General features: G+C 35.1%; 1 protein-coding gene across 3 annotated transcripts in view; it reads left to right on the top strand.

Moving 5' to 3' along the window:
* SLIT2 (slit guidance ligand 2) overlaps positions 1-24,060 on the top strand; it is a 379,714-nt gene that overhangs the window by 270,821 nt on the left and 84,833 nt on the right. For 2 of the 3 annotated variants that reach the window (XM_059923270.1, XM_059923272.1), the window contains 6 exons: positions 7,409-7,480; positions 7,985-8,056; positions 15,980-16,051; positions 19,811-19,954; positions 20,067-20,230; positions 21,188-21,211. In XM_059923270.1, coding sequence (XP_059779253.1) covers positions 7,409-7,480; positions 7,985-8,056; positions 15,980-16,051; positions 19,811-19,954; positions 20,067-20,230; positions 21,188-21,211 — 548 coding nt within the window. The remainder of the gene's footprint in view (positions 1-7,408; positions 7,481-7,984; positions 8,057-15,979; positions 16,052-19,810; positions 19,955-20,066; positions 20,231-21,187; positions 21,212-24,060) is intronic. The other variant, XM_059923271.1, reaches the window with a different exon arrangement.

Genomic DNA, 24,060 nt, shown 5'->3' with positions numbered 1-24,060 from the left:
TTGATTTATGGTTGTAAAATCAGCCAGAAAGAGTAGGTTGAAAATTTGTTTGGTTCAGATTCTACTAGCGATCACAGTGTTATCTGAACTTTAGGGTAAAAATGACGGATGACTTGAACAATAACAGTGCAGACATCGGGGAGAAGGCTAGTTGCTATCTATTCACTGAGTAATACTGTTAAACAAATGATGTATAAAGGTAATTTGCACAATGTTGTTAAAACTAAAATTATTACCAAATGCGGGACTTAGCTCAGTGCCTAACTCATATTAAGCGTCCAAGAGGTTTTAGTTATAATGAAAAACAAAGCAACAAAACTTCCATTTGTCTTTCTTGGATTGCAAAAGAAAAATTATGAAAACTGAGTGTTACTGACATTATGAATCCGTACTCTGTCCCTCTGAAATAGGCGAGCCATGTGTCTTAGCCCATTTTTCCCTCTACATCTAAATTATGTGATTCTGTGTGTTGAATGTACTTTTTTTTTGCATTTGAGTGTGTCCATATAAATATATACATAAAAATTTTAACACTCATTCAGAAGGTCATTGCCTGAAATATGAGGTCAATAGGAACTCACACACACATTTTTGTTTTGCTTTAAATGCTTAAAGACCAAATGGAAAAAGAATTATTTTTATTATGAAAACATCAATTGAATTTGCACTGAGGGAAATGTACCCAGAATGAGATCACAAGAAATAAAATAAGATTAAGGAAATGGGCAATTTTCAGGAACAAGTCATCCCAACATAGGGATCGCTGATAATCAATTAGGATGGACAGAGTCTTAAGGCAGAAACGCTAGCTGTATGCAAAGTATGTCCCTCTAGAGGCCAATATTCACTCAGCTGTTAAAAATATTTGTTAAACTTAAAAAGTTCTGGAAATCGCAATTACATAACAGCAATAATATTGTAGTCTAAGATAATCTTGGGTCATTTTATGTAGAGACATCTGAAGGATTTCAATGGCATGCATTTACTGCTCAAGTTAGAAGTAACATTCCAAAAATATAAAGTACTTACTTTAGAATTATTATGTAATAGGCAGGAGGATCCCTGATGTCAAAGTAATATCGCTGCTTCCTCCTTTACAAATGCAGGCCTGGTGTTACCTATGATGAGAATATTTGGCTACACTCAGCAGTCCATGACTCAAAAACCAAAGTCATTCTGCAGCTCCAGCCTTCACCCCATTAAATCTGTTCTATTCTTTGGCAGCTGTTTTTGCCATTTATGTTAAAAGCAGATGGGGAAAATGCAAAGAACTGTCAGTTTTATTGCCATGTATAATCAGCATCTGGGCTGTATGTTACAGAAACAATCAATGCAAACTCATACTTTACTGGTGGTGTAAAAACTTTTTTTGAGTTTCTCAGTTTTCAAATTAGAGTAAGTGCTCTATTTTAATCATGCTGATCATGGAAATAGCAACCATTTGTATTTTTTTTCAGCCTCCATGTATGTGAATGATGCTTGAGTGTATGTGTTTAATATACAGTTGGGAGTTATCTGCAAAACTGTTTTGCTAATTTGTTTTAAAATGTGTTTTGGAAGCATAAATGTTTATTTCACATTAGAGATCAAGTCATGTTTCAGATTTATTCCTTTCTATAATCTGTGTGTATATGTGTGACTAATACATGCTACAGACATTATGTTATATAATGCCATATGTTATATGTTACATATATATCCTCATTTTAATTTTTTCCACTGTTTTTTGAGCAGGAAAAAACATACCATATATGCTTTTTTACATCTCATAATTTTTACCAAAACATTTATAGTAGGTTTTAGTTTCTCATTTTTCAGAAAGAGAAACTGAGACACAGAGAAACAAACAGTAACTTCTGCAAGGTCCGCAGAGATAATCAGTGGCAGATTCTGAATTTAATCCAAGTCTGTATAAAGCTCATACTTTTAATCACTAAACTCCACTTTTTATCTTTATGTCTATACATATACAAAACATAAATACCTCTTGGGAGAGCTATTTCAGCTTTGGCATGTGGATGTTATTTTTTATAGTTTATCAAGATAATTTAATTTGAAAAATATTGAAACTAATGCCTGAGTATTGAAAGCTAGTGAGTTGAAAGTGTCATTTAAAATAAACTAATGTTGTTTAATATAGTGTAAATGTCTTCAGAACTAGTTGGAATTTTTAATTGCCCAATTACACTGTATGTTGTATAGTTTCCTGATGTAAGATCTGCTAATTGATAACCATGGTAAAGTATTTATATGCCACAGAGCCCAGCTATACCTGCACATAATTTCCAGGTTTTAAGTGTCCACAGTATTACAGCAGAGAGATTTACTGATAATTTCCCGTTTTCTACCATCTTTGAAATAGGCACCAGAAAAGTGATGTATATTGGTAGCTGTTCATTCTTTAGGAACTCTAAAAGTGTGAAGACATGTGTTTCTTTTTTAAAAAGCAGTAGAGAACAAGAGAAAAAGATATATGGGAGTGGGAGGAAAGAGTTCTTTTTATTGGTTAAACATAATTGTGAATTTTTTGATTGGAACAATAAGAAAACTGTCTTCTAACTAAAATTGAACTTCTAACTAAAATTTCCTTCTTGTTTTGATGAAGTGTAACAGCAGATTGCTTTGAGATATACGTACACACAGCGATGAAATGTTTTGGAATTGTTCACATACATTCTGTGTAGAAAAAGGTTCTGGCTCCTTTTATATGAAAAAGTCTTCCTTTATCATATGGGGTTTATAAAATTTTCTCCCTCTCTTATTCAGTTTTCTAAATCTATTTTTACTTTGAAATTTAAAATATTGAATTTTTTTTTTTTTTTATGAAGGGCTAGCATTTGGAAGGCTCTTAATTATGGTGGATTTTATCTACAGCAAGCAAATATATCTCAGCCATTACACTATCTCTTTTAGTAACCCTGGAATGTTTTTTTTTGTTTGTTTGTTTGTTTGTTTTTATGATTGTGGATGTCTGTTTCTTATACTTTTTTCCAGTGTTTGCTTCTTATATTTTGAAGCTGTGTTATTAGGTATATAATTTTTTTAACATCTTTATTGGAGTATAATTGCTTTACAATGATGTGTTAGTTTCTGCTGTATAACAAAGTGAATCAGCTATACATATACATATGTCCCCATATCCCCTCCCTCTTGCATCTCCCTCCCACCCTCCCTATCCCACCCCTCTAGGTGGTCACAAAGCACCGAGCTGATCTCCCTGTGCTATGCGGCTGCTTCCCATTAGCTCTCTATTTTACATTTGGTAGTGTATATATGTCAATGCCACTCTCTCACTTTGTCCCAGCTTACCCTTCCTTTTTTCTTAACCTTCACCTGAAAACTCTAATATTTTTCCTCCTTATTTTTTATAACCTGGTTTTAATAGTCCCCCCTCTTGTTTTAGGAGGAAGGGCAACATTTGAGATGTGTGTTGTTTGTAGTTTGTCAAATATATTACGAGGTTCTTGTAATGAAACACAGAAATTATTTATCCTAGGGACCTAAAAGTTTACAGGAAGTACACATTAGTTTATTGTTTGTCCAGTGAAAACAAGAAAATGGACATTTTTAAACTTTTTAAAATTTATGGTTTGACATCTATCAGTGGTAGAATATTTCCCTGCATGAGAATCTGTCTCTTTGAATGAAGGAAGCAATTATGTTGTGCCTTAATGGACTGCTAGACAGTGCCATAAAAACCAATTAGCTGCTGAGCCAGTGTAAATAACCATATAAGCTTCGTTTCAAATACTCTTTTTTTGGAACAAGGTTGGAAGTAAATAGATAAAGAAAAGCAAGCAAATCCATTGTACATGTCATTGTTCAGCTTTCTGTTGCATATGTTGTAAATGATATGGTTTGCCATATGAAGATTAAGTCATGGGACATTGCAATAAGGAATAATACCTGCAGTATTACTATATTATGTTTGAGTTATTTTTGCATATAAAATTAAATATGTTTTCATCATGAATTCTCTTTGTTTTGTAACTTTTTGAGCATGCATTTTCTAAAAAATAGATGGCCCACTTATTATATCTTTTTGTTTTGTTTGCTTTAGCAGGAATAGTTATCAATGAAATTAACTGCAGATTCAACACAAACTAAGTTACAATGAAATATATTTAAATGCCATTAGAACAATTTGTGATCATTATAAGTATTCTAGGTTCTGAGACTTTAAAATAATAAATGAATTTTAAAATTTCTAAAGAAGCTTTTTAATTATATTAAGCGATAGAATTAGTTTGGCCACATTTGTAAGTTAACGTTATTGACATTTCGGAAGTCTCAGTACTGAATATCTCATTTTTAAAAAAACTTATATTGAACAAATTAGTTGGAAATGTAACTGTAAAACTGGACACTTTATCAATAAAACGTCCATGAGGGTATAAACATATCTGCTTTTGATCACCATTAAATTCCAATTATGTAATACAATATGTTGAACAGGGCCGTCATTAAATATTTGCAGATTGAATGAATGAATGAATAATTGCTGATTCCTTATTTTCCTTATTCCTTATTTTATTTCAGTTTCAAGAAACTGAAATTATATTTACGAAAAGTAATTGTATGATCTAGTTTTGCATGACTGTTGAAAGAAACCTGCTAGACACTAAGAATTTTTATTTTTTCTCATCATCGCATTATATTATTTTGAGAAAATCTTTAACAAAATGAAATGATGTTTCATTGGCCTGGATTTGAAGAAAATCCTTTAATCAAGAGTATTCCATCTATAGCTTGTTTTTACTATATTTTCATCGATTACATTTTAAACTTCTTAAAATCCAACTACAAGAATGGATCACAGCCAAAAAAAATGTGTCTCTAAACCATCAATTCATAATGTTCTAATCAATAATGTAACAGTGAAATGATTAAAATATCCTTTGCTATATACTTAGAGCTTTTGAAAAAAGTAACCCTTTCTTAAGACCTAGATAAATAATCCATATGAAGGAAATTCATATTTGCTTCATGAGATTTATTTCTTGTCTTCTAGGGTAAATCTGCCCCTTAGGGGCCAACAACCTGGTGGAGGAGGGATGTGTGAAAAATAAATAGAATGCAGTCAGATAAGAGCAGAGGAGTTTAGAAGAAAATGCCCTTGAGCAGAGAGAAAGATACAATTAACCATACCTAAGAAAGTAAAGGAAAGCTTCAAAAGGAGGCTGTGCTCTAGTCACCTTAAAATAACTAGACAATGTTATTAATATTGATGTGAAATTATTATTAACTTCAACGGCTAACAATAAGGAATGATTACGGAAATATGGCCCATTTTGACAATTGAATTGTCATGAAAACATTAAAAATAATGTTTTCCAAAAATTTTAATGATATAGGAAAGCATGGATGATGTGATATTTAGTGTAAAGGATGCAACTCAAAATTCTCTATACAGTAAGATTTTAATTATATAAAATAAATATGCGTGCAGAAAAACTAAAGTAAAATTCACGGATCTGAGTACTGTAATATGAGTGATTTTAATTTGCTTCCTTAACATATTTCGTAAATAGCTTAAGCGTAAGTTTTTCTTTAATGTGAACAAAATAACTTCTGCTTTCTGGAGGGTGAGGATCATGAGTAATATTGCAAGTTACGGAAAAGATTTTACCTTTTTGTGAGCGAGCAAGGGACGGAAACTTGGGGAATAACTCAACTCGGAGGACTAGAAAATGAAGCCCTAAATTAGAAAGAGAAAAGCAGAGCAAGAATCAGGAACATATAGTGGCACATCCAAGGGAGGAAGGATTGTTCACAATATCATACGCTACAGTGAGTTGAAGAGCAGTGAAGGTTGGGGAAACCCATTGCCTTTAGACACAAGGAGGTCAGAGGGTGAACACTGAGACTGTTGAAGAAAACATGATATTGTAATATAAGGCCTTTGAATCAGAAAAGACTGTAATTTAAGCAATTTGACTTAACCTCCTAGCAATATTTTATTTGTTTTGATCTGATGTCCATTAAATGTTTGTAATACATATGTCAAAGTATTACCAACATTCAATAAAAATGAATCACTGTATATGACACATATATAGCCTATATATGGCCTCTCTCTATATATAATATTTATACATAAATATACCAATATAAATGTATATACATATATGTGTATATGTATATGTATTTTTAAAATTTGGGCAAGAAAATGGAGCTCATGCCAGGTATTTCAGCGGAGGGATTTAATATGACAAATGAGTTAAACAACTCTAGAAAGTGACACAGATTAGAAAGCTGCTTCCACCCCCAGGGCTACAAAGAACTAAGAAATTGATGATATACAAAGTTAGGAGCTGGCCCTTAGCAGGAGCTAAAATTAAGGAAGAGATGAGACCACTGCCGAGGACATATCCTGGGGCAGAAAAGGGGAGAATACCCTGGCTTCTCCCTTTGTCCCACCTTCGGTCCCCCACCACTGCCTCTCACTGATCAAGTCTCACAAAAGCCAGCTGGCAAGTGAGCCTGCACTAAATGGTTCACAGGAGTCAGCTCTCTGGGATGCAGAGCAGAAGCGAGGAGAAGGGATGGGAAATGCGTGTTAGCATATGTATATGGGTAGAAATGAGGCTGAGAGACAACATTTTTTGATGGACTAAAATATTCACCAAAACACCCTGTGAAATATACTGTTTTGTGTCTTTCATAACTAGATGGGTAAAATCTTGTCTTTCTTTGATAGCAGAACCATGGAATAGATAATGTTAGAGGGTTATTTTCACCTCTCAGATTTTAGTGCATCATAAAAACACGGCAGTTGTGTTTAAATGCACTTTGCTGCAGTGGTTTTCACATGAAATATTCACATAATGGATTGACAGAGTCCAGACACTTTTACTGAAAATATCTGTAGCACTTATAAATTTAGAATATAGGATTTTTGCCTCCGAAGAAGCTTCAAAATTAATTTTCTGCATATAACAATTCTTTCAAGCTATAATATGCTTTCTGTAGAGGAAATGGTTTATAAAATTTAGTATTCAACCATAATGTCTTTTGTGGAAGAGTTATAGTTATCTCTTAAAACATGTTCTACATCTTTTCAGTGTTACAACATATTTCTTCCTGATATTGAAGTTAGCAAAACGTATTCCCAACTTAGCTTCTTACAGGTGTTCTTTCTTTTATACAAACTCCAGACTTAAATATTAATGAACTTGTAATGCCTGAAAAATCAGAATATTTTTATTGTTTTTACAGTTGCTTTGTTTTTATTCCCAATCTTGTACCACATTTAGGGCAGAGCACAATTAATTTTAGTAGTCTTTTTTGAGAAAAAAAGAAAATATCACCTATAAAGCATATCACCTTTTCTTCTTGACATGGCTTGAATTAAACATATCTGGGAGCTCACATTTCTATTTAAAACTTAATTTTTTTTTCATTGCAGACGTTTGGAACAGAACTCAATCAAGGTCATCCCTCCTGGAGCTTTCTCACCATATAAAAAGCTTAGAAGAATGTGAGTGAATAATACTCTGAAATCAGTGTAATTTTTAAAAATTATACAAGTCATGACCATGCGAAGACATCCATTTAAGTATGAATATTTCAGTACTCGACAGATTAAATATTAAATGATGTGACTATCTGTTGCTAGTTCTATAATATTGTAATGTTAAAAGCTAAACTATTAATTTTTTAAGTTCTCTGTAATTTAGCGTATTAATTCACACTAGTGTGAATGTACGTGGTCAATATATTATGCAGTCAAATTCTTAAATGTTCTATTTTCAAAAATAACACATGCCATCTTTAATAATAATTTAGGAAAATAGCCAATAATTGATTTAAAAGTGTGATTTTTTTTTTTTTAATTTAGGATGCTTCAGATGTTTCATGTTGCAAATTGTATATATATATTGATAGGTGCAAAACTGACATGCAAAGGCAATAAATAGCTTTCTCCTGCAGTAAATCTCACTGATATTCTATTTAGTTTAACCTAACCTATTTTTAATCTTAGCGACCTGAGCAATAATCAGATCTCTGAGCTAGCACCAGATGCTTTCCAAGGCCTACGCTCTCTGAATTCACTGTAAGTATTGACCACATCACTGAAGGAAAGCAGCATGCACAAGGAACAGTGGCTCTAGTTTTAAATTTGGATTTAAGGGATATACTCTTTAAGTTTTTTATTATGAATTATTAATAATAATTAGTATGAATCTTTAGTGAATTTCATCATTTTTATGGAGAACTGCTACCTGCCACTAAAATTAGCCAGTTTTTAGGGGTATATATTTTAAGGTTTGACAGTTCTGCTATTTAGAGAGCAAGAGTATGAGCCCCTTTCTTGGCAATGTTTTCTTTCTGAAGTAAAGGGAAAATGTTTATTTTGGAGTGCTCTGGTCAGTGTTGTGCCGATAATCCTTAAGCCCACAGCCGCTGTCTCTGGGGACAATTACAGTGCCCTTTAGAATGATGCTGGGCGAAGTCTTGCAGAGAACAGTGGAAGATGACCATTGAGAGGGCCCCCCAACCCTTGCTTCATCACCTTAAGACTTCCCTGACAGACCAGCTTTAATCTCTCAAAGAACAAAGATAAGAAAGTATGACAGCTTTTTAATGTCAAAAGGACTTCCAGGGAGATAACTATGTAAATTAAAGTGGTTCTGAAGTGAATTTATAAAGGCCATTATTCCTTCAAACTTGTACAAAATCTTCAGAAGTCCACCGAGTAGAGTTAGCTTTTATTTCAAATTTTAATTTTAAAGTTTGAAAATGAAATCTGGTATTTTTTTAAGAGGTGATGCTTAGAGAAGGGTTCTTATTGTTGTAAATTACTGCAGGGCTCTTAGAAACATCAGAAGTCAGTGGTAGCCAGTGAGAATTTCAGGATACACATGTGTGATACTCAGATAAACACCTTTGGTTTATATAACAGTTTACACTCATACCAAGGGGAGGAGATGGACCAGCTCTTCTGGGCACATGGATGTTCAGGTCGCTATGCTGGTCTGCTCAGAAAACTGCAGTTTTTCTTTGAAGAAAAACATGGAAAACTATCACTTCACCTGCAGTGTCTGCCTAGGTTCATTTCTGTTTGTTTTTTGTTTTGGGTTTTTATTTTAATAGATGAAGTCCAAGACCAGGGAAACAACTATTGGCAGAAAGTGTAAAGTACAGTCATGCACTGTTCTCAGGGTGGGCTGTCAGATTCTAAAATCGCAAAGCGCAATGCAAAACTCTATTAAATCACCCAAATTGTCCGTAAAGTACATACCATCCTGGACAGTAATACTATCCAAAGTAAACATAGACAACCTCCCAGCCATACAAAAGGACAGAACAAAAGTCAAGTCAGTGTACAAAGTCTTGGTCCTTCAAGTATCTGTGCCTCAAAGATAACCGTTAAATGCCAAAAAAGAGAGAAATGGATGGAGAATTATTATTTATATCTGCTTGCTTGCAGAGTTTACTGTTAAGTTCTACTGCCTTAATGATGTTGACACTTGTGGTTGTGAGAATTAAATGGTAAAAAGAAATAATAAAATAAATAAAAGATTAATCATTTTAATTATTTTGTTAATCATTCATCACAGTAAATTACATTATATTTATTAAATATATATTTATTATAATTAATGATTATAACTTATGTACTAATCTACATATATAATAAACTAATGTCAAATTGGAAAAGAAATGACAACACATGTAAAAGAACATGCTTGCTGAATTGGGATCTTAGTCTTCAAGATCAGAGCTCTCATGTACATAGTTCTTTTGGAAAGCTATAGAAAAGCATTATCTTTCCTTGTAGAACTGCATTTCAGTCAGGACGCTGTCACTGAGGAATTTCTAGTTCAAATCATAGCAGTACATGAAAAAGTAGGAACCTTTTTCCAGAAGTGGAATACCCACATAATGCCTTATAACATTATAAAACAGAAAAGCTAGGAGAAAATCAAATAGCTATGATATCACAGAGAAAGTCCATATATTATAACTAATATCATTTTCCTCTTTGTGTTCATGTTCTGAATTGGCCTTCCGAAGATTAAATTATTTACCCCCTCCATAAAATATATAACTACCCGGATTTGCAATCACCCTTTTCTTCATTTAAACACAATCATAAGTTCAACAGAAATGTATTTGAGCCCCTCTTGTGGACTAGTCCTCGTGTGAGTGAACAAAACACCAAAATCCCTCCCTCATGGAGGTGACCAATGATAAAGTAAACTATGGACAGAAAATATAGTATATCTGATGATACAGGTGCTATGAAGGAAAACTAAGAAAGGAAAGGGGATAAGGAATGCTAGAGGAGGGGAGAGCTAAAATTTTAAATAGAACAATTAACAAAGGCCCCCCAGGAAAGTGATATTGGGCAAAGATCTGAAGATTGGGATTGTAGGAGTAAGCTCTGCAGAGATATGGAGAAAGAGCGTTCAAGACAGAGGGAACAGGGCTTCCCCGGTGGAGCAGTGGTTGAGAATCCACCTGCCAATGCAGGGGACACGGGTTCGAGCCCTGGTACGGGAAGATCCCACATGCCGTGGAGCAACTAAGCCTGTGCGCCACAACTACTGAGCCTGCGCTCTAGAGCCCGTGAGCCACAACTGCTGAGCCCATGTGCCACAACTACTGAAGCCTGCATGCCTAGAGCCTGTGCTCCGCAACAAGAGAAGCCACCGCAATGAGAAGCCCACACACTGCAAGGAAGAGTAGACCCCACTCACCGCAGCTAGAGAAAGCACGCACGCAGCAACAAAGACCCAACACAGCCAAAAATAAATAAATAAATAAAATAAAATTATTAAAAAAACAGAGGGAACAGCTAAATACTGAGGCTCTGAGGTAGGAGTGTGTGGAGTGTTTCAAGACAGAGCAAGAAAAAGTCAGTATGACTTGAGGGGAGCAGATGCTTGAAATTAAAATAATGAAAAGGTTGCAGTTGTGGGTAATGGCAAGGTCTAGGGTACAGCCACAAGGATAGAGGGATAAATATGGTGAAAGACAGGTTGCTGGAAAAGAGTCATGTTGGAGACTAAAATAGTGAGCCAGGAATTTAAGTCTTCCAGAAAGGGGTGAAGTGACTTCGGTGTATGTAGATTAACTGCAGGAGGGATGCAAATAGGCCACATTTCTTTCTTTAAATGAAGTGTTTACTTGTACAAGTTTCTTTTATATGTCTTTCTGCAGCTGTACTCAATTATATAGCCAGCTTAATTTAATCACTACATTTGCTAAAGAAGCGAAATATTTAAAGGTGGTATGTTGCCAAATACCTCTAATGCATTTTATTTAATAAATTGTTTTGTTATTCAATTACCAAAATAGTATATCTTAGAGAAAACTGGACTTGATCTGTTGAGTGTTTTTTAAGGTCTCTCTATTAAATTCTGTTACATATTATTATATATCACTATTATATATATTATATACCACTATTATATATTAACGTATTTTATTATATAATAGTGTATTACATATTATTAACAAAATATCATTCAAAATACATGCATCTATGAAATCATTTTATCCTCAGGGCTTTTTATTACTTTCACTGTGACATCAACAAAATTTCTATAGTATTTAATAATCATTTCTTAAGAACTCGGTGTACAAGTACATTTAGCATTGCCTCTAAACATTTTTTATTTTTTATTTACTGGTTGGATTTATATTATATTATAATTATATATATTTATATTAACAAAATAACTTTATATTAAGTGTTATAGCAGTGCAGCATAGTGGCTAAGCATATCTCCTTTAGAATGCTGGATGGCTTGTATTCGAATACTGGCTCTAACTCACTGGGTACATAGAGCTAGTTACTAATTTCCCTGTGCTTCAGTTGTCTCATCTCTAAGATGGGGACGAGATTATTCCTCTCCTGGCTTTGTTAAAAACACAGAGTAAACTTTCAAGAGATATTACAATAAGACCGTGGCAAATTCTTCTCCTGATACTTATCAATGTGTATGATTTTGGATTTTAATTATCCCAGGGAATTTTTATGCCCAAGATCCTCAGAATATGGTCTTCCCCTCTTCTTACTTTTTCACTAACCTTTTACAAACTATTGTAGTTCACTAATTCTTATTTCCTCTCTTCACTAACCAGCTCACAAATTCCACAGGGGTCTATAGTGAAAGGCTTGATTGCTGTATTTGCATTTCCTACAGCCTTTTCTTGGACTGATGTTAACCATCCAGCACAGTACCTTGCATTTACCACTGGTTTTCAGTGAAAATGTAGTGACCTCTGCTTTCTCTTTACTGTACTCTCTTTAAATTTGCTTAGTGTTTTAATTCTCAAATACACATGGTTTTTCATTTATAAGTAAGTATAGCTCTTTAACATTTATTTGGATAGTAAGTCTGCCCATTGTACCTTTTTCATGATAGCCATCATGTAGGCTTCTATTTTGGACATTTTTTCTCTTTAGTAGGAGTTCTGTCTTCTGCTTTCAGCAAGGGCAGGAGAAGTCAAAGACTGGCCAGCAGTGTGTGGTTGCTGTATCTTACTGTCCCAATATTGAAACACCAGAGTGAAACTGGGTTTAGTATTCTTAGCCTTCCTTCTTGTAGCAGGTACAAAAGCTGCCATAAGATTTCCCTGTTGTTTCAAACGACTATAAAAAATTCTCTGTCAGCATAACTGTACTGTATATAGAATGCCAAATATAAGCCATGTATAAGAAAACTGTAGAAAAGCTACCCAATTTGTCATTCTTGGCATTTGGAAATTATGCATATTACTCATGTATTTATTTTCTTTTCACCTGAATTATTTTTATCTTGATTTTTAAAAATTTTCCTTCCCTCTTATGAGTGTAGCAAGATTCTCATTGGCCCTTTTGCAGTTTGTATCTTTATGTGATGATACTCCTTTCCCTCATTTTTATAGATTTTGGCCCTATTTTCTTGGCTGCCATCCAATTGTTCGGTCCTGGTCTTTGGACTTTTGATATTTTTAAATTCCTTTTTCCTTCCTACCATTTCGATCTCACTGTGTGTAAGAAAACTATTCAGCCCTAGTATTGCTATACCGTTTTGTAGAGAAATCTCATCCCCATCATATCAAGCATTTATTATTTTTATGATAGTCCGTATACCCAATTATACCTACACTTACAGATTTCCTACATCCTTTTGTGATTTTCGTCTTTTTCTCCCCGGTACCCAAATTGTCTCATTAATAGTAAACATCTATTTTCTTATCATGATCTTAAAGAAAACAGAATGATTTGTTGGAAAAGAAAATTTTCACAGTGTAAGTATGGCACACTGCCTAGCTAGTCCTCCTTTCGTGCTATTTGAACCAACCTTTGAAACAAAAGACCCAAGTGAACAACCTACTAAATTACTCACCCTTTGATTCTAATGTGGGTCCCCCACAGTTCTTACACAACCTGTTTCCTTTTTAGATCTCGATGGGTTCAAAATGTGAAACTCCTTCAGTATTCAAAATAGCCCTTTTGGGTGTCTCTTCGAAGCCATACCTTTTATTCATCTCAGTTGTTATCAGCGGCTGGCACACAGGCAAATGGTGAACTTTGAACAAGTAACAGCCGGATTCAGTTTAATTGGGCACGAAGCCTAGAACCTGGCAAAGTTCCTGGCACATAATGAGTGTACGATACCTATTGCTGAATGCATTACTTGAATGATATTCAGTTGACTATCCCAAATTGGTGCCACCTTGATCTGACCATTTGTTCCCTAAAGCCCTCTGTTCTCTTATTCTTGACCTTAAGATATATATTATTATCGCTCTACCCTTTCTTAACGCCCTTACCTCCTTGAGCCTGACAATGTACAATTCTCTCTTTTGTTCTTGTATTTTTAAAATTGTTTCTTCTCTAATTGTGTGAAGTTTTTAAAAAAATCTATATTCTACACAAATGAATTTTTATGTTATACTGTATAACTATACCACTGGAATCTATACAGATGAAATGTCGCTTTGTACAGTATAGCACCCAGCTTTATTTGTTCCCTTAAGAATTTTCTTCATATTTTGTAATATATCCCACATCTCACTGACATCTTAAAAGGGAACAGCTTTTTCCTCACTCTGATTCATCTCTCTTGCATTATTTTCCTCCTTTCCAAACAGAAATCATGTACAGCTGCCAAACATATTAATTATTTTGATTCTCATTTTGGCTTTTTCCTCCACATTTTATGACATCATTTATTTCTCTTCCAAAAGAATACTTCTGACTTTTTAAAGCAATTTATGCCCATCCTAGAGAAAATTTAAAAAATAAAGACAGTGTATATAGATTCAAATTCAAATGACCTCTGGACAGTAAGTCACTTACCATCTAGAGATTTTCCACTTTTTTTCTATGTATATATGTATATATTCTTCTAAACAAAGTTAAAGTTATACTATAATATATTCTTTTGTATTATGCTCTTTTAAACTTAGTGTTGTATCATGAATACTTTCATTTCGTTAAATATTCTTCAGAACATGATTTTTATCAATATGAAATATATATTTAGCCAATCCCCCTCTTTGGAACTTGGATACACTTTATTTGTATTTAATTTTTCACTTTTTTTTTTTTTTATTTTATTTATTTTATTTATTTATTTCTGGCTGCGTTGGGTCCTTGCTGCTGCACGCGGGCTTTCTCTAGTTGTGTCGACGGGCTTCTCATTGCGGTGGCCTCCCCTACCGCGGAGCACGGGCTCTAGGCGCGCAGGCTTCAGCAGTGGCGGTGCATGGGCTCAGTAGCTGTGGCTTGCGGGCCCCAGAGCGCAGGCTCAGTAGCTGTAGCGCCCAGGCCCAGTTGCTCCGCAGCATGTGGGATCCCCCCAGACCAGGGCTCGAACCCATGTCCCCCGCACGGGCAGGGGGACTCTCAACCGCTGCGCCACCAGGGAAGCCCTAATTTTTCACTTTTATAAATTATTCCATGAACAACATTTGGCAGATAAAATACTGTGTTTGTCTCCGAGTTTTTTCTTAAACTCTTGAGAGAAACTACTAAGTTAAAATTTATATAAACATCTTTACGACTCTTGATACATGTTGTCAAATTGTTCCTCTAAAAATATAATTTCTGTCTTTTCCTACACATAATTGTGGTCCTCTGCTTTTGGGGCCTGAAAATAGAGGGGCATCATTGCAGATCTGTGGTCAGTAGCCAATGTGATGAGTCAATCATTTTCATTTATTTGCTGTTGAAATCCCCTCATTTCACCCTTTCTGTGAATACATTAATTTATTCCTTAATTTGTTCCTGTGCTAATTTATTACTTCATTTTACTCTTCAAACAATATTCACTCATCAATCCGATGTTAGAACATCACTGTGTGTCAAAACCTAGGCGCCAGGTATGCTGAAGTAATTAAGTCATGGTCCCTGCACTTTGTGGCTACACTTAGTGGCTAATCAGAGGTAGGGACATGAGGATACATTCCTATTCATATTTCTTTGGGAACATACATTTTAAAAATTCTCCTGTATCAATATTAATGATCACTGTCTTCACAAATCTTACATTTCTTATGCATATACATTATATGTTTAAAACGAAAATTTTACACTTATGTGGATTCCTTTCACTATATTCCATTATGATAATCCTAAACCTCATCCCTTTAAAGAACAGTGGGTTCCACATTTACTGTTCTCCTTTGTTATATACTGTGTGCTCTCAGTACATATGAACTGTGTGTGTGTGTGTAGAAAAACATGACAATTTAACTGGACATTTCTATGAAAGGGGAATAAAATCATAAATTGTGTTAATTTTTGTTAATTTTTTTTGTTTTTCTTTGTTTTCCAAACTTTCTACCATAAGCATATGTCTAATCTATAACCAGGGAAAAAACATTTGCAAATTTAAGTTTGTTTACTCAACTATGGCTTTTATGACGTATGGAGCTTACTAACCTCCTATAGGCCTGAATACATATGTTTGGCTGAATTTGTTTTGCTGGTTGATGTCTAATTTTTTTGTTTGTTCAAATCATGTTTTTCCAGTGTCCTCTATGGAAATAAAATCACAGAACTCCCAAAAAGTTTATTTGAAGGACTGTTTTCCTTACAGCTACTGTAAGTATTTGATTGTTCCTGATCTGTTGAACCCAAATATATATTTTAGCCAGTGTACCATCTCATATATTCATGGAGGCTTCAGAAAAATTTGACCCAAAATGACATAGTTTCATGAAATGGAAAAGATTAGTCTAGTGGAGCTAACATTGATGATGGTTATTTATTTGAAGACACAACACTTTGAAATTGTTCCCAAACCTTTCTTTCCACATTGTCATAAATGTGGGCATCCTGGCTGTCCTTTCATTTATAGTCTGTGGAATCCTTGCCCTTTATGAAATTTCTCTGGTTTGATTTACCAATAGTTGGAAAGGAGAAAGACTTGGTAATATGTTTATCCACCTTTGTCCAAAGAATCTGCAACAGTGACAGTACTAGAATAACATCCCCCAACACAAAGATGGTGTTTAGTAGCCTAGGACAGAGTGGTAACACTCAAATTAATCTTTAGTGAGAGAATTATCTGTCAATTTCCTGGACTTTAAAGACCACTCTGCTTAGAGAATAGCTACAACTTATTTGTCTCAAAAGAAGTATTTATGATACATATTTATAAGAATAAGACTTGACCCCAGATGTCTTAATTAATGCTCATATGAAAATGAGATTGAAAAAGTATGCTAATACTAAGATTGTTAGTGTTGGACCATCAAAATCTATTCAAATCACCAAACACTTATAGGGTATCTCATTTGGGGCACACACTGACCTAGCTGCTGTGTATAAAAAGATGAATATGATATAATTTCTTCTCTCAACTAGCTCACAGTCAGTCTACTTTAAAATTCTTAAGTTTAGAATGCTATTTTCTCTTTTGGATGTGTGTATTTGTTGGAGTTGGGGTTTGAACCACTTACTTGGTAAAAATTTATTCCTAATCTCACAAACAGCCCAAAGGTTGTTTTTTTTTTCCTTACTTGATAAATGTATGTTTATAATTACATCCTGTTATCCACATTTTAAACTTTTCATTATTATGCAGAAACATATTTTATATCACAACACAGTTCATACATATACACATACAGACACACAAACGAAACAAATCATTAACAAAACTGTTTAACCTCACTATGTATAGTACTGTGAATTCTGTTCCATTCTCTCTCTTCTTAATGCTACATAACTCAATAAATTGATTTTACAACAGACCAATCAGTCATGATAAATACTGACCTTTGTGACCTAGTGACTTTATTTGGGCATCAAGTTATTTTTTAACCCTTCATTTGCAGTGAAGTTAGCAAATATTGTTTCTGATCTTGAATAGGATGACTCTATATACATCATAGGTATAGCTAGGTACTATAGCCAAGTGTTGCCTATTTGTTATTTACTTTTGTGTCATTCTTTCACATTTTCTTAGCATTATTCTCCTCACCATTCACTTACATTCTCTTGCTACCACTGTCCTGCCTGGTACCAACACTAAAAATGGCACCTTTTTCTTTCCACACACACTTATTGGTAGTTGATGTAACAAGTGGGTTGATAAACACTGGGAATCTGTATGTAGATAAACCTTACTAAAAAAGCCAGCTTTCTCCCTCTGCCTTAAGTTCTATCTCCAGACTAAGCCTGCCAGAGCTAACGTGGCACAATTGACTCTTTACGGTTAGTTGAGAATTTGGTTAGGTTAAACATCTTAGATCTGCTTGAACAGATGAGATATTGAGGAGAAGAAGTAGGTAAATGGAAGGAACAAAAGAAAGTAGTGTTCAGTACTTCCCCCCTAATTTCTGGACCACCTGAATGTAAACTAAGTACAAAATGCTCAGAACGGCACTTTTTTTAGTTGTCTTCCAGGCTCCGCATCTTTTCCTTGTCCTTAGCATTGTGCTGTACAACTCCTTTCTTAGTTAGCTGACTAGTTAGGGAACATGGCCAGTGGCCCGTGTGTTGTGGCCCCAAGTGGGGAGGTATAGGATTAATCAGTCCACACCTCAAACCATGCCTCTAAGCTCTTAAGAAAGCATTATATAGATCACAGAGAAAGCCAAAACTGCAGTTTCTGAAGGAGGATAAAAAAGAGTAGAGCAGGGAGAACCACCACCAGAAAGTCCTGGCTTTGCATGTGCAGGGAGTTGAGGTCTTAAAAAGGCAAGTAAAACTGAAATACCCTGAATTACACAGATTCTGGTGGGCAAATGGGAAAACAGTTTTCAGTGTGTTAGGTAAGAAAGCATCATACCCAAACCACATAGCACATATTTTTTGAGCTACTAAATATTTGTTAAAGTTCTAAGTATCAAAGCTCTGAACTGAATGGTGACAGAGAAAAAGAAGTATCAAAAAAATTCTCTGCCCCCGGAGGGCTAAACTGTCTTTGGGCAAGCATGAGGGCCTGTATAAAATAGTTGACAAGACTAGGTAGCACTGACTGACTTCCTAGAGGAAGGAATACATTAGTTGGGTGGCAGTTGTATTCTGGAAAAGTCTTGTTCTGGAGAAGGTGGGCCTTCTGTGAGACCTTGATAGGCCAGAAGGTTGAGGCAGGTGGAGAGTCGGGCAAGTATACTCCCAAAGGTGAGGGAAGCATGAATACAAGTGCAGACACAGGGACATATAACCTACAAGAATGACGTTTGCCCAAGTATGATCTGTAAACCACAGTTCCACAGAATATTGATGCAGAATACCACTGGTATATATGAGAAAAAACAAGTTTGTGGGATATTATGTTAAACCAAGTAAAATGGATATGTATAATGCAGAATGAGGGTCTTCCGTGTGATAATGCCACTCTCCAAGAGGATTATAAAGTAGTCGTTCAACAACAAATATTTATTGAGCACCTAGCACATGCCAGGCATGTGGGAAACATCAGGGAACAAAATAGACTAATATCCCTGTTGTCTGGACCTTATACCCTTGGGAGAGGGTTCATGCAAATGGCAGTCAGCAAGAACATAATAAATAAGCAAACCACACGTAACAGAAGGAAATGTGTATTTAAGAAAATAGAAAAAGTAGATTAAAGTAAAGGAATTGAGATGCTAAGGATAGGGGAGGGGCAAAGACAGGCTGACGGCATTGGAGGGAGTGGCCGGGGGAGGCTGAATGGAAAAGGTGACATTGCAGCCGACTCGAAGAAGCAACATAGTTAACCAGGCAGACATCTGGGAAAAGAGTGTTCCAAGCAGAGAAGAGAGTCTGGCAAGGAGACCTGTGTGGCTGGAGCTGAAACAGCCAGGAATAGAAAACTTGGAGGTTGTAAAGTTCAAAAAAGGAACCAAAGATCCCATTGGGCATTATGGGCTGTTGTCAAGTCTTAGGTTTTATTCAGAGCAAACGGGGAGTTGTTTCATGGTTTTGAGAGAGGAGTGATGTAATCTGGTCTGTGTTTAGAAGTCTCACTCCGGCTACCGTTTTGAGAATGGACTGAACTTCTTTTTCACAGAGCAGCTCCAGGGACTAATGTTTTATGAGAACTTTATGGCACCCTTGACAGGAGACACTGGCTCTCACCCACCTTTGTCTATTGCTGTACTTCTACACATTCCAGAGAATATATTTAATAATTTTTGTTGAATAAATGTATAAGTACCACTAGATTTAGGCAATCCAGTCATTAGACATGACCCATGCTTTATCTGCCATGACCCCAAATCTTCAGCCTGTGATACCTCAATGATTACTTAATGTTGAGGGTAAAAGAAATGGATTTCTTGATTGGATTTTCTCAAGAACAACAGAGTCTTGAAGATGGGTTAATGAGATGCTACACTTTAATTCTACGACTATTTAATCAAACAGATTATTGAATGCCAACAAGATAAACTGCCTTCGGGTAGATGCTTTTCAGGATCTGCACAACCTGAACCTTCTCTCCTTATACGACAACAAGCTTCAGACCATGGCCAAGGGGACCTTTTCACCTCTCCGTGCCATTCAAACCATGTATGTACATAGGATTTGGATCAAACGTGATGACCATTGTATTCACTCTGAATGTGAGAGTTGAGTTCATTGCAAGTCATGTGTAAAAGTGTTCTGTATGTGTTTCTGAAAGGCATTTGGCCCAGAACCCCTTTATTTGTGACTGCCATCTCAAGTGGCTGGCGGATTATCTTCATACCAACCCAATCGAGACCAGTGGTGCCCGCTGCACCAGCCCCCGGCGTCTGGCAAATAAAAGAATCGGACAGATCAAAAGCAAGAAATTCCGTTGTTCAGGTAATTTCTTACTCTGTGTGACATTTCCCCAGCGTTACCCAAAACAGTAGTGAGATGTAGAGACAGCTGGCCTTGAGCTGAATTACCAAACATTGCAGAATCGTATTTCTTTTTCTTCTGCCCATGAAGGAAAAGAACTGTAGACGCAATTCATATAGCACTCCTACATGTAACCTTTTTAACACACTATCCAGCAGAAGAAATAAAGAAAAAAGACGCCTGGATACTTCATACTATAATCCCAGGGTTTGAATTTAACAGGGACCTTTTAGCTAACTCAGTGCCTTTAAAAGGCTGTAAGTCTCACGTTTGTTGTATTGTTTTTCATTGAGCAATGTAAGGTAATTAATCATGTTTCCATTTCTTTAAGAAAGTGAACTGAGATTTGGTTACTTGATTTGCTCAGGCTCAGAAGTAGGGGGAAAAAAAGCTCCGGATTCCTTGCTTCTCACACCGAATGCCGTTTTCTTGTTTAGCATTCTCGCATTTTGAATAGGACTGTGAGGATACATTTTTTTTCCAAAAGGCCATCTTTTAACACTTTGGGAATATTACATTTACTTATAAAAAGTGAAATATAGATGCATTTTATTAATATTAAAGAGAAACATTGAAATTTACTGTTTGCTTAGGTATAATCTTTTCTATCTTCTCATAATAAAATGCATTCTATATGTTTTGGGTAGTATGCTACCTAACTATTCCAGGAGTTATTTCACATTCGGCAGTTAATTTATACTAAAAAGCTAATATCAAAACAAAGCCCTTTATTGTCCATGGTTCCAGATGCATTTCCTACTCACTGTACATGATTATACTTCAGCCACTGCTGTGAATATACATTTTTCACTTAATTATCTATAGTAACTTTAGTCCATTCTTAATCTAATATAACTCATATCTCTGCTTGCTGACATTCAGGTGCATCTTCTATTTTTTTTCTCTTTTTTTATTTAGCTAAAGAACAGTATTTCATTCCAGGTAGGTTTTGCTCGGTAGTAGGACTAACTGCAGACACCTTTTCCTCACCTTATAAAACGTAGCTTCTAAAACTTTGATATGCATGCTTTGGAAAATCCAGTGGGTACTCTGTAGCTAGATTTCCTTCTGCATAGATCACTTGTAGCTGTTTCCTGAAAACCTGACCTTTGCATGCAGCTTCTGATGTTAAACATATTACTATTAAACTCCCACCTTTTTCTCTCTCTCTCACTTTGGCACATTATCTGAAATTTCTCACAGTAGCTAAAATGTTTCAATCTATGGCTTTCTACTTAAATAATTTTCTCTCCTTATGTTGTATATCTGCCCTTTCAACCTGTTTTTAAAATATAGCATCTTAAGCTGGTTTTAAAGACAGAGACCTTTCTGTTGTCAAAGAACTAGTTCTACATGAAATCAGTTACAAACACAGAACTGTTTTCCATCATGAGATTTACTTTTTTATAGAGATTTTTTTATACTAAAAAAGTATCCCTTACTTTTTGCTTTACTTTGCTTGCTGTTGCTTCACTTTTTATACCAAAGCAGCAACTTCCTGCTGATTTATGTGCAGTTGTACTTTGCTTGTGATTTAAAATTCTTAACATCCCTGGAGTCACAGTATAATAACTCCACAAAAACAATATTGACATCCATCCTGAAAGCATCAGAAGTTCATGGGCACCAAATGCCTTGGATAACTTAGGCAGATATTTCTTAGAAAAATAATTGAAATGTTTTACCACTGCAGTCTTAACACTATCAAGGCTGATGATTCTAGAACTAGCTCTTTGAAATATGTTTCTTTACTTATTTTTTCCTTGCCTGCCAATTGTGTAAAATGCCTCTTGACTTGTTTGTTTTAAACCATTATATAAAAATACATGTTAGTAGTTCGTTGGCTACATTTACAATATCCTGGGTCTATTCTAGACTATAATATATCTTAATAGTTATAAATTAAAAAAATATTTATAAGGTGTTAGTATGCAAAAACATACTTATTTTCTTAAGAAGAACTCTGGGTTTGGTCTCTATTTTAAGGAGATATGCGTTGCTTGCCATTGTTGAATTATAATATGAATAATTGTATGCATTTAAGAGATTTTGTTTCATTACATATTTTGACTTGAATGATCAGTAATATATATATTGCACTGGCTGCATAAGAAGTAACATGTTGAAAAGAACAGTTGATTGGCCTTCATTGGCAATCTTTAAAATTCAGTGTTTTTACCCAATTATTAAGTAGAAAGTCATCTGATAGCTATTACCCAGAAAATGCCATTTTGAAAACCAGAACCCCTATAGGATAAAACATCGATATTACTTAAATCCCCAAATTAGAGAAGTGAATATAATTATCAAATTATTTAATCTGTCACATTTAAATATGCTTTATCAATAATTTAGAAATTAATATTTCAAATTCACCAAATAAGGAACAAAAGTCAGGTTGTTTTCATAAATTCTGATACAGTTTTGCCCTCTTACTAACAGCAGCCAAAGTAGGTTTGGGAAAAAAAAAAAAAAAACAACTTTTATATCAGATATCATGGCTTAATTGTCAGTTTCTGGTCATTCAATTTACATGATTTAAACAAATAATTATAGAAGTCAGGACTCAGAAGAATTCTTTGGGCCTCTCCTCCCTTTTTTTTTCCAGATTTTAATTAAAATATGAGCTTGCCTAAAGAGCAACCATAAAATAAGCATTGCCATTGCATTGAATGCAGATTATTTTCAATGTAAAATACCTCGTGTATCTGTCACTTAGACTTTGTTCCCTGTATTTCCTTATTTCACGTTTTAAATGAAAGCTTAAACTACAATACAACAGATCCTCAGTAAATGCCACAGCATTAATTGGCAAATGTATTGAAACTGTTATATTCAGCTTTGCAAACTTCTTCCGCGATCCTGATTCCATTTCAATTAAGTGACATTATTTATAAGTTGGAAAGATCATTACGAAGCATGTAAGCCACAACCTAAGGTTTAATCCAAGTGTTCCAGTGATAGTTCTTGAAGATCTCACGATTAGTTTTTCACTTCATTTTACATGTCTACTTGCCTACCACCATTCTGGATGGCATCTAGAGATTACAGTGAGCACTCAAAGAAAATTTATCTTGTGGAGACTTCATTTTTTTAGAGGAATTGACAAGAACTTAATTTGTGCTGTGCATCTTGTATGCCATTGCTTTTCCTGTAAGACCACTGTGCTTCAAAAAATGATTATGAAAGTTTACAAAGCATGATGATTCTTGTCACACCAGGCCATTCCCCGATAATTGCCACAGTAAGGGAGGAAGGAAGAGACCTGAGTGAGTTTTATATACGTGTATGTGAATCTTAACTGGGTTTACTGTCTTTCTTTCCTTCTTGGTGATCTTTACTTTTGCAGGAATTCACCATTTTGGCTGTAAGTAAAAGTGTCTGATCTGAAACATGATATCCTCCCTTTTCAATCCTGATGTATCTTCTTTTAGTCTCACTCTTTTGCACCCTTTTTTTTTTTTTCCAAGAAGAAACCACAGATCTTTTGAGCCTCTCTGTTGTCCTTGTAGCGCACCTTCAACTTCTTCCTGGATGTTGTTCCCGAAAGCTGTTGTTTCCATTCTGCAGTTCTGAGGAACGTTGGAGGCACCTTTCAGTATAGCCCCTTCTTTGTGTTTCCAGGGCATCTTCGGTAGTAATACTCTTACTATGGTCATAAACATTCTGCGGGGAGAATGCATGTCATGTAAACAGTATTACGTTTCCAGAACGTCTGTAGCTTTTCTCCTGCTTCCCTTCATCTTTCCTCTTGGTCTTACCTTTGGCCTAGTGGATGGTGTAGTGGTTAT

This window comes from Balaenoptera ricei, chromosome 5 (genome assembly GCF_028023285.1).
Source record: "Balaenoptera ricei isolate mBalRic1 chromosome 5, mBalRic1.hap2, whole genome shotgun sequence".
In the NCBI taxonomy this organism is placed as follows: Eukaryota; Metazoa; Chordata; class Mammalia; order Artiodactyla; family Balaenopteridae; genus Balaenoptera; species Balaenoptera ricei.
The sequence above is the reverse complement of the archived record's forward strand: the minus strand, read 5'-3'. Positions and strand labels throughout refer to the sequence as shown.